A 12023-nucleotide genomic window follows, 5' to 3' on the forward strand; every position below is an offset into this window, starting at 1 on the left:
GTATTACAGGTTCAAGATCTCATGTTAAATAACTGTGAACTAAGTGCTGACTAGTAAAGGTCATTATTAGAGATATACTAATAATTAAAAGGAATTTACACAACACAATGATTATCATTTCTAATACTGATCTCCATTACAACTATATTGAACTTCCTCATCTAACTTTCTTGTCCTTATTTTTCCTTCAAGTCACTAATTTGTTTATCTTAGTTCCGATTTTAAATAGACCTAATCAGGATCATGAGCCTTTTCACAGGATTCTTTCTTCCAATCACCTTGATCCTTGGAATAAGTCAAATTCATCAAATTGGAAGAATGAATCTTGTGAAAAACAACAGGATACTAATAGACCACAACCACCTTCAAAACAGCATGAAGGATGCACCTTCAAGGCAGCATGCAGATTGTAGATGGCAAGACAGTATAAATGGGCTACAATGGTTGTGAATTCAAATATTCATTTGATTCAATATCCATTTGATTTTATCGATTATTAGGCATAAACTACCAACTTAATCTTTACAGCAACAGGCAACATATTAAACACTAAAGAAGTAGCAACTAAGCACTGGTCAATGACACTCTGCTAAGCCATACCAGTCTAGGAATTCATATGCCTAAGGTTCTGACCAAGAAAAGGCTGAAATGTTCATCATAATCAAAGTCACTGCTCTGATAAAACAGCACAGTCTGGACTTTAATCAACTAGATGAAAATGATAAAAGTAGTGCTGATGGATAGAGCTCTGGCAAAGTTAGCTAGGATACTGGCAATAGAAATGGAGATAGTCTCTCTAGTTCTTGGGAATGTGGAAAAGAAAGTAAGACCCAAGCACCTATTTGGGACAAGTTACACAATGACAATGAAATAAATAAATAAGCAGCAAAATTAAATATTTCCCTAAGATATCATGGCTACATAAATTCACAGTGACAGACAATCCTATTCAAATATTGAATAACAATGGTTAGATAAATATGAAATCAGAGAAAGATTTAGCTAAGCAAGAACTTCTGGAAATTATTTACAATATAGAAGAACAAACAAGACAGACACAACAATTATCACACAACAATTTAATTAATAGTGACTGACTATAATATTTAGAATATAGGCAATACATGTAACATCAGCATTAGCTGCAAAGAAGTTAATGGAGTTCTACTCCGTTTATAATCTGAAACAACATATTTGAGCTGTTCATGAGGCCTAAGTAGAATGCTCTGCATATTCGGCAAATGTACTGGCAGTGGAAACACTGGTGGATGCATTTCAAACAAATCAAAACTGAAAATCCTCCAGGCAGCTTCACATGGAGATACCCATCTCCCAGATTGATATTCTTCAATTTCATCCACCACTTTGTCCGTCTGAGGCAATTATATTGTATACGATCATGACCCTTATATACATATATACATATTTGCATAAATATTTTACTGCTTTGATAATTGAACGCACCTCAACATAATATGAGAATTAAACAATAGTGATAGATATGGATTATATGGAATTACCCAGCGATTATCAAGCTGAGCACCCCGTATTCTGACACTTCTCCTGTATTTCTCCTTCTATATAGAGGATAACCATCTTTATTAACACTGGTTTCATCACAAAATTGTCTAGGAAAACCATACTTGCAAGACACTTGCATCCCAGATCTTCTCATTCATAAGCATTTAGGAATCAAACTTCCACACGGACCATGCATCATATGCCCAAGTACTATCATTCGTAAACCAGAAGAAGTGACAGGAGGAATTTCTGCACATACAAACTTGTCATAATCTTCAACACATTTCATCTTGAATTCTGGTTTCAAAATTATTAAGAATTGAGCATGTGGAAGACCACGTTTCTGGAGTTCAACTACATATATCATAGCAGCAACCTCGCCAAAACACTTTTTTTCCATGATCTCTTTCTTTAAAGCAATTAATTTAGCATGGAAAATTCGGGCCACTAAATCAGGACGGTCTTGTGCTTGCTCCCGACCACTCAACTCATTCTTAATCTCTGGCCAATTAGCATTACATGTCATGGTTACAAAGAGATCTGCCTTACCAAACTTTTGGACCAAAGCCATTGCATTGAAATATCGTCGCTTTCATATCTCGCGAGCCACCAATATATGTAGGAGGTAAGATTACTCTGCGGCCAACATTAGCTGCTATAGTTTCACCACAGTCCAGAGAATCAAGCACACCTTGGTATAAATCAGCTCTTATAGTATCCTGGTTCTTGCGGAAAAAATCAAGTTCAGTATTCTCTATTTTAACATACATATCAACAATATATTGCTGAAAACACCTCCCAGCCCGAAGAAGCAAATTATTCGGCTTAATCTATAACTTATAGGCATAATACTCTCTTGCCGACACATACTTATCCGCCTTTGTATATTTCTTGCAAAACCTACATTATAAAAGTGAAGGGATTCAAATATATCTAAATACTCTGACAGTATAATCAATAAACTATATACGTATACCATTTAATTGAACTTACGAGATCCTTTTTCTGCAAGTAGCTCTTCTGTAGTATGGACAGCACAAGACATCACCTAATCCACTTCCATGGCTAGTTGTTGACTCCCACCCTATGTTCTTTTCTTAAGTCCTCGAGTCCATCCACACTTGCCTCTTGGAAATAGAAGTGGATACTGCAATGGATCATAGCATCCATAATAATGCTGAATTCGATGTGACTCAGATGACTTCCCTCGAACAATAACATGAGGAGTACTGCTTTGGCTAGAATATGAACTCTCTGGCCAGATACCAGCAACTTCATCAGTAGATGGAGTATTATATACTCGTTGATCTGGTACTGTATTTTTGTTCAACATTATAGTTGTGGTCTCATCAACAGGGATCTCTCGTAAAGATCTAAAAAACCTTGCATATGGATTATCGCTACTAACATTCATCAATATAGAAACAATATCTTCCCTTGTCTCTGGAAAACTGTCTGTACGATTAGTAGCTTCATGCAATCCATCATAAAAATACAGTTGCAAATATTTTGGATTCCCATCACATGGAATTAAATCTGGGACAAAATGATACATCTGCCCATGCACTTTGATTACATAAATACCTTTTTAACTGTTAGCATCAAAATTACCACCTAATGAACTAAAAGCAAATAAGTCATTGTATAATCAAGCATATTTCTTAAAATGCATAGCATCTTCATCATCACTTGTAAAAAGTCTCTGTAGTTCAACATGATATTCATTCATGGCTATTTCAATTTCACCATTACCACAAAAAAAATGTAAACTCTCAAATGCAAATTTCTTTGCATTGCATTTTTCATAATAATGTGGAGGAGGCAACTTAATAGGACAACCAGGCAATTGCAAGCCAATAGTTGCTGCTGGTACATCTGCATCAAACATTATCTCCTAAGTATTTTGTAGGTAATGACCTGACATCATCAGGAATTAGATTTATGTAAATCAGTAGAGCTAAATCAAATAATACCTATGTTGCTTTTACTTTGACGGATCCGTCGTTCCCTAGGTACAATGGGTCTGCTTCCAAAGAGGACAATATATAAATATACACATGTATATTACTGACGGATATACATATACATATGTTTAGTCTAAACATGTTCCATGCTAATATTACCTCACAGGTTCTAAGTCAGACATTGCTTCAATTGTTCTCCTACGTATACTCTTCCGTTCTCCATACTGTGGTATTACAACTGGATTAGGTACCAAATGCGATTCAGTAGATGCCTCTGATTCATCTGCAGCTTTATATATTAAGCACTACTCTATTATCAGTCTCTACATATTCCTACATACCAACTACTGAACATCAAAGGCACCATTACCAATATTGTTCAGAGCCTGATGCTGCAATTGACTATGCATCCTAGTCCTGCCGTTACAATCCACATTACATAAGAAATCCACAATCACCATACGAGAACCTCTACACTTCCATATATAAAGTACAATACAGCTATACAGACCTTGAAGCACTCCTTCTGACCGGCGCCTCCAACTGAATATCATATGCTACTGTATCTACATCACACATATAGGTACAGTATCATGCTACATTCAAAGTTTGCAAATACCTGATCACTACTTATTTCAGAATTAGTAGAACTTAATACTACCAGTGTTATTAGCCAAGCGTTCAGCACGCAATTGTCTAGGCATTCTAGCAATCCGACCGCCTCCTCTTCTGCCCACAAACATCAATAGCAACATATCTCAGCAATTAATATATTTGCAACCATCTGTTTGGACTTATTACTATCTGGGCACAATTCACTAAAAAAACACTCCATTCCACTCCTAGTATGAGGACATGTCACTGTAAGCCAAGACAAATACCCCAGACCAGCAGAATACACTGTTTCTATACTTATGACAAGCACTCCAGTCTTCCTAATAACCCTAGGCATAAACCCCACATAGTCAAGCGCAACATGTACAACTGCACCAGCAACCTTGTTACCACAGCACTTCCTCTTATCACCAGACTCCATAGAGTTCCGTTTCAACCTATACAACTTCCCACATTTTTCATACATACGCATCCTATCCATAGTAAAATCACCAACACAAACACCATACTTCTTGATTAAGAAATTGATTGCTCTAAGGGCTGCAATTTCCTTAGATTTATCAATAGTGGCTGCCTCCCCACCATTAAACCAAAATATACCATGTGCACCCTCTGTCCTTATATAAACACATGAGTAACACTTGACCGCATCAACCACAAAATAAGTGGGTTTAGGGAAATCAAGACAGTCAGTGATCTGAACCAACGGGCAAAAAGGAATATAAATTTTTTCACCAGAAGACAATGCCACAACCTGAAATGGCGACATTACTGTATTTGTATACAATAAGACCACCACATATACAAAAGCAGATGCACTATGAATTATCCTAACAAACCCAAAAGTAACATAATTTTAACAAGCAGTGTTCAATATGCTATAATAATGAAATTGGATTATTCTGATAATACAAATCAGTATGCAGATTCATAGGCAGGCAAAAACCGTTATATATACTCAAATAGACTAATCAATACACAGGCTGGACGAAAGTAAAACCTATAAAAGTTCTAGTAATTGAGTAACTGGAATACTAAAAATTAAGTAACTAGAATGCTAAAAAAGTTAAGTAGCTGAGACGCTAAAAAAAGGAAAACAAAGCCTCAACCTACATCATAACAATCAGCTAATTAAATACTGAAGAAGTATACTCAATGTGCTGACAACTAAAGTTCTGGTGATATAAACCAATATGCATATATGGAATATATTACCAGAAGAACACCTACCCTTTATTTACCTATTTGCATACATAAGGCCACAATGCTATATAATAACCAAATAGATTATTCTGACAGATATTGTATATCATATAAAACTACATTCTAATGAAAGCAAGCACTGATGATACAAATATATAAACAAGGTTCTGCACAGCAAGGATAACCCTGGGGTAAAAGTCATAAAGGGTCTGGTAGCTGGAGCTCTAATCAAGGTAACCACCATCCTGTTTCCCAAGGGGTATCCGAGAAAGTAGAGAACAGGGCACTGACTTGTGGACAACCGAAAGATTCATCCTGGCAAAATAAACAACGATGACAATTATGGTGGATGGGGTTTTTCCAAGTTCAATCAACAGGGAACTAGTGGAAGCTGGGATTTTAAAAAGAAAGGGAGCAATGTTCAATCTTGGGGGCAGCAAATTGCCCAAACAGTCTTGATAGCGAAGAGGTAAAGGATTTGCAAGAAAGCGAACAATTCATAGACATGCAAAAACCGTTCTATACTCAAAGAGACTAATCAATACACAGGCTGGACAAACATAAAACCAACAGAAGTTCTAGTAATTGAGTCACTAGGATGCTGAAAATAACATAACTGGGATGCTAAAAAGGTTGAGAAATTGGGATGCTTTAAAAAAAGGAAAGAAGACTCAACCTACATCATAATAGGCAGCCAATTAAACACTGAAGAAGTATACTCTATGTACTGACAAATAAAATTCTGGTGACATAAACCAATTTACAAATTCATATACGGCATAAGAACACTATATAGATAAGTACTACAGTACAAGACACTATCCAACAACCATATACAGAGCTAAACACACATCCTACATCAATGAGCAACACTATCCATAAACACACAATACATTTATACCCTGAAAACTTACCAGCTGTAATAATACAAGCAGAAGAGCTACGTGAATATAAACTCAAGCAGCACCTGACTCTCAAGAACTCTAAACCTGCAGACCACTTTAAACAATTAATTTACTTCATTTGAAACTGGAAGTTAATGAAAACCAAACTTCCAGAATAAATACTTTCTAATATAACACAGAAGGGCATTGAACTTACCAAAGAAATCACAAGCAGCTTGACTGCTTGCCAAAACTAAGCACTCAGATTCTCTGCATACATATATAGAGAAAGAGATATGACAACACCCAAACCCTATTTTCCCTCAATGTTCCATATATATAATAGTACTATTTTAAACAAAAAAGTAACCAAACAAGTACATTAAGACAATTCATATCACTATACACCTTACACCACAAGTAATCCCAAGTACAAGGCCACTTTTGTAAACCATCATTTTTTTCATTTTATTTTTTTTTATTTTCCCAGCTAGCCACAACAATTAATTACCTTGAAATGAAAAATCAATCTGACCACCAACTAATCAATATCAATGCCCTACTATACTCAACCTACAAAACAGTGGCAGTACACTCCAGAGGCATATCAACACTTTTTTCAATTTTTATTCAAAGGAATCAGCCATCATTTACCATTAATAAATAAATAATAAATAAACATTGATATAAATCTATACATATTCGATCATAATAATAAAATAAACAAATAAATTATAAAATACCAAATATCAATTCCAAAAAACAAAAAAAAACAACATTACTTTTCAATTTAATACTCCATTAATTACCACACAACATTTCTGTTCACCAGTAATCTTCAATTATATCCATGAATTACCATACACGATATCTTCTACTAAACCGATCTAAAACCCCCAAAAATACAGTACTGTTATCAGATTGGTGTTGTTAAGTATGGAATTTAATGATTAATTAATGATTAATGATATACATTTAATAAAATTGTTAAGTATGGAATTTGATGATATATATTAAATTTAATCAATATATTATCAGTATAGTAAGTGTTAATTAACTGACTGGTGATGAAGGTGTGCATGTCTCCTTTATACTATATACATTAAATTTTAATTACTGACTAACCAAACTAAAATTAAAACCCATACATATAGCTAACCTCATCACTTCCTCGTTAAATAGCGCAACCTTCAAAAACCAGAGACCATCTTTTTTTTTTTTTTTTTTTTGAGAAATACAACCAAATAATGAAGCCCAATCCATTATTAAATTATATAATTATATATACAAAGAAGATGGAATTCATTTATCAATTTACTTAACCAAATACCGAGCAGCCCACAACAAACGAAACCGTAATAACAGCCCACAAAAACAGCAAACACATTAAAATCCCAGAAAACAACTAATGGCAAAAGGGGAATTCCTCTGTTCATTTTCAACAATGTTTTGCAAGTTACTGTTGGGGAAACACCGCCTGTAAATCTCTACATAAAACTCACAATTATTTTTACTTTGATGCTTTTGCCCTTTTTCTAATTTTTACCCATAACGTAATTCTTACTCACGAAAAATGTGGAGCAGGACTGGATCGCCGAGGGACACCGGAGAGCCGTCATCTTCGCCGGAAAGCGAGGTACATTGCGGTAAAAAATTACGAAATGCTCGCCGGCGTATGGCCAGACCGCCGCCACCGTGGCGATGGTGTCTGGCCGGGATGCCTCCACCGTGGCGGTGGCGCCTAGGCGGAACGCTGCCACCATGGTAGTGGCGTTTGGCTGGAGCACCATAGCCACGGAGGCGGCGTCCCGGCCAAGCGCCACAAGCACGGTGGCGGCGTCCCGTCCAGACGCCACCAACAGTTCATTTTTTTTTTTATTTAAAGTTTTTGTTTTTTTTTTTTTTTGGTTTTTTAACTTTGATACTAATTTGAAATTAAATATGTGTTAATAATAAAAAAAAAAGTTATATTTTAATTTTGTATGAATACTTTTATACATAATTATGTGTTAATTATGTGTAAATTTAGAAATTACATGTATTATGCGTTATAAGAAATTAAATTTACAAATAAAAAATTTAGAAATTACTTATGTGTTACTTTTGTGTTAAATGTATTAATTTAATCTTTATATAATTATATATATTTTAAAATAATATGTCATTATTGCAGGATTATGGTGGAGACGGAAATGATTATAGTGGGATTTTTGTACATGATGGTCCCTTCGAAGATGCTCACAAGCGATTGATTGGGCAAAACAAGTTGCAATTAGATCTGGTTTTTGTTTAGTAGTAGCAACTCTTAAATCTCAACGGGATGGTAGAATGGATCGCATTTTGAGATGCGACCGTTATCGCAAAAGGGAGGAACGAGATTTCAATACAGCGATTCGGTTTGATACAAAGCGGAAAGGTTGTGGGTGTGAGTTCAGAGTAAAGGTTCGACTACACCAAAGTCGTGACGGTTGGGAAGTGAAGGGTTACTCTAAATGGGGGTATCACAACCATGAGATGATAGTATACCAAGTGGGTCATCGACAGTTAAGCGGCCTAAGTCCTGCTGCAAAACTAGTTGTCAAAGAAATGAGTGATGCTTAAGTGAAGCCTGCTAAAATATTAGCATCTGTGTTAGAGAAATTTCTTGAAGACCAGTCAAACCGAAGACACATATACAATGTCAGACAGAAACTAAGGTTTGAACGGTCAAAGGGAAGGGACCCTATACAGCAGCTGCTTCTACACCAGGCACAAGCACGTGGTTACCTGTTCTAGTTTAATTCTAATGAAGAGACATTCGAGGTGACTCATTTATTCCTTGTGCATCCTGATTGTGCTGATATGATCAAGTCTTGGCCATCTGTGATTTTGTTCGATTCAACATACAAGACAAACAAGCACAAATTCCCACTGGTTGAGATGATTGGGATGGCTCCAACGAACCAGAACTTTCTGATTGGTTATGCAGTCATCAAGGATGAGACGAATGCGAGTTATTATTGGGTGTTGGAGAAGTTGATAAACTACACCGGCTCTAATGTTCAGCCATCATCCATCGTCAGTGATTGTGAGGGAGGTCTCTTTACCCCTATAGCGGAGTTGTTTCTGAAATCGAAGCATCTACTGTGCACATGGCACATCAACAACTGTGTGAAAGTCAAAGCCTACCTCATTTTCAACAAGAATTTACATTCAGCAGAGAGATTGCTAAATGGTAAGTAGTGGAAGATCCTGCAAGCTACCACAGAGGCAGAGTACGATCGAGCCTTGGATAACTTAAAGGATGCGTACCAATGGTGTCCGGCAGTGGTAAACTATGTGATGCAGCAGTGGATACCTCACAGGAAAAAGTTTGTCAAATATTGGACAAACCAAGTTCTTCATTTTGAAAACAGTACAACATGTAGAGTTGAGAGCCCTCATAGAGCTTTGAAGGACCGGACTGATTCTTCCACCTCTGCTCTGGATACACTATTCGAGACAATAAACTAGGCTATTGATACTCAAAAGAGCAGCTTCAAGAACTCTCTCGAGGACTCTAGACGGCGACATGGTATGATGTATGTATTGCCATTTCATATTTAAGATTCTCCATGGTCGTGTGTCACACTACTGCTTGGGGTTGATTCTGAGCGAGCACAATAGGATGAAGGAGTTGGGTGATGAGGTGGCTATTCGGTGCGGATATGCTATATCAATGACTCATGGACTACCTTGTGCATGCACCATTCACCACGTAATTACCCAAGATAGGGCGTCGTTACATGTTGATCAGGTTCATCCATTCTGGCGGACGCTCGTTATTGGAAAGCATGCTACTCCATAGACGGTCGACCGTGAACAGGAGGAGTTGGAGCAATTTCGTTCGATGTTTGATCGAGTGTCCTCCGGTCACCCTTCAATCATTCGTGATGCTACCCACGTACTTCATGACATGTTCAACACGTCATACTTGGATCACGAGGACCCTAAAGGGGTCGAGCGACCTAGAGGTCAACAACCACGGCGGAACAGGAGTGCGTTTGAGTACATTCGTGGTCCTGGTCGTGGTCGTGATCGTTCATCGTCATCCAGTCGTTCGTCTGGTCATGGCCGATCTTCTTCATCGGTGAACATGCCTGGAACTGGTATAGTAATTTACTTTACTTTTTAGAATGTTTGTTTAGTTTACTGCTTACTTGTTAATTGTGTTTATTGATATGTGCAACAGGAAGAGTGGATATTGATCAGTTTCCATCTAAGGACACGATCCCTAACATCATCATGGAATAATTGGACGGGTGGAATAATATGGTTGCAGATGGTAACTGTGGATTCCAGGTCGTGGCTGATGTGTTTCAGATGGGTGAAGACAACTACGCTTTAGTGCGTCAGTTGATGTACAATAAAATTACCGCAAACCGAGATGTTTATCGTCATGTTTACGGCCAAGACTTAGATAGTTCTCTTTAGCGTATCCGATGGGGGGGAGGACCTTGCAGTCAAAATCATTGGTTTGACGCGCCACTTGATCTCTTTGCCGTTGCAAACATCTACAAGTGTGCAGTCATGCATTTCGGGCTTGGTTTGTATAGTCGAGCTTATTATCCATGTTGCACGGTTCTCCCTTGGTATTCGCATGCGACCGTCTTAAGAGAGTTTGCTATTGCATTTCCGGGGTCGTCATACAAACATTTCATCCGATTGGACCTGTCATCCGATTTTCCGGTGCCACCGATCATACCTCGGTGGTACACTATTCGCAGATCAAGCGTAGAGGGTTGGGATATTTTGTATCATGACCGAATGCATCATTGGAACAACCTAGCTGCCTTTTAGTTTTTCATGCGTACACATTTTCTATGTAACATTGTATTTGTATTGCTATTTTTATTCCATTTATTTATTTTTTGTATTCTAATTTTGACTAAATTTATATCTTGCATGCATACTAATTAGTATTTGCGCGTTACAAAATAAAAAGATAATGTCAAATTTTACAAACAAAAATGATAATGTCAAATATTACAAACTTAAACGATAATGTCAGATTTTACAAACTACTATGATAATGTACAAAATGTTCTATAAATAAACTGCCAACATATCAATAATCTCTCCTTGAAGCCCGCTCCCACTGCGCAAGGGTCCGTTCCATATCATTAATAACTGCTCTGCCTGATGCAGTCGTCATGTTGTCCCTCTCTTGAAAGAGTCTTTATCCTAGCTGCATCATCTTTCCCATCCATTATACACAACAAAAAAACATGAAATTCAATAACGATATATAATAATAATAATAAAAAAAAAAAACACACAACAATAAATGTTTTATGAGACATACCGCATCCACATCAATGGGCGGTTGCACATCATCATCATCGATGTCGTCGCCATGGTGGAGGTCTCTGATCAACCTCGGGTGCGAATACCGACTGTACCATTCTATGTAGTAGTGGTCACACATGGGAGGCACCTTAGCTGGCGGCCTCTGCAGCTCCGCAGTCCATAGGCGGGCAACCATCGAAAACTTCTCCCACGTGGTAATCATGCTTTTCGGCCATTGGACGACGTACTCCTTCGACGACGCAGATCGGACCGCCCTACTGGGCCATCCTGGTGGAGGAGGGACAACTTGGGGACAAATCCAAGCTGGCGAAGATAGCGCTGGGGCATGTACGCATCTACGATCTCACGATACTGAATCAGTCCCATGTAGAGGGTCCTGGGTACCCTATTACTAGGGTTCTAGCCGAAAGGCATCCAGTTCACCTGCACATTTTTCTAAATTAGTAAATTCATATAATAAATGCATTACAATATAAAATTAGAGATATTTTATACACTTTACCTCTAA

At 37.4% G+C, this 12023-nt stretch overlaps 2 protein-coding genes across 3 annotated transcripts; both read right to left on the reverse strand.

Annotated features, from left to right (window-relative positions):
• Window positions 1-1074: 1074 nt before the first annotated feature.
• Window positions 1075-4950, reverse strand: LOC110729366. Its single transcript, XM_021909102.1, has 2 exons — window positions 2515-4950; window positions 1075-2421 (listed from the first exon to the last, which is right to left on the reverse strand). Exon 1 carries the CDS (start codon window positions 4867-4869, stop codon window positions 4228-4230), a length of 642 nt encoding a protein of 213 aa, XP_021764794.1. The 5' UTR covers window positions 4870-4950; the 3' UTR covers window positions 1075-2421; window positions 2515-4227.
• A 242-nt stretch (window positions 4951-5192) lies between these two features.
• On the reverse strand, window positions 5193-7523 carry LOC110729365. Of its 2 annotated transcripts, XM_021909101.1 has the most exons (4): window positions 7347-7523; window positions 6405-6457; window positions 6218-6292; window positions 5193-5618 (listed from the first exon to the last, which is right to left on the reverse strand). In XM_021909101.1, the coding sequence occupies exons 1-4, from the start codon at window positions 7448-7450 to the stop codon at window positions 5614-5616; spliced, it is 237 nt and encodes a 78-aa protein (XP_021764793.1). In that variant the 5' UTR covers window positions 7451-7523; the 3' UTR covers window positions 5193-5613. The 2 variants fall into 2 exon arrangements, with proteins under 2 accessions (XP_021764793.1, XP_021764792.1); XM_021909100.1 differs by having other exon boundaries at window positions 5193-6292.
• Between the last annotated feature and the right edge of the window lie 4500 nt (window positions 7524-12023).

The sequence above is a fragment of the Chenopodium quinoa genome, unplaced genomic scaffold (genome assembly GCF_001683475.1).
Source record: "Chenopodium quinoa cultivar QQ74 unplaced genomic scaffold, ASM168347v1, whole genome shotgun sequence".
Lineage (NCBI taxonomy): Eukaryota > Viridiplantae > Streptophyta > Magnoliopsida > Caryophyllales > Amaranthaceae > Chenopodium > Chenopodium quinoa.

What these genes read in the sequence shown, in the direction of transcription:
- LOC110729365 (XM_021909100.1), bottom strand. Translation starts at nt 7,450, where the DNA reads ATGGATTGGGCTTCATTATTTGGTTGTATTTCTCAAAAAAAAAAAAAA. An exon ending in TTTAACGAGGAAGTGATGAG is followed by an intron (nt 6,458 to 7,346) that starts GTTAGCTATATG and finishes ATATGTATGCAG; the next exon opens with AGAATCTGAGTGCTTAGTTT. An exon ending in AGCTGCTTGTGATTTCTTTG is followed by an intron (nt 6,293 to 6,404) that starts GTAAGTTCAATG and finishes AGTGGTCTGCAG; the next exon opens with GTTTAGAGTTCTTGAGAGTC.
- LOC110729366 (XM_021909102.1), bottom strand. Translation starts at nt 4,869, where the DNA reads ATGTCGCCATTTCAGGTTGTGGCATTGTCTTCTGGTGAAAAAATTTAT.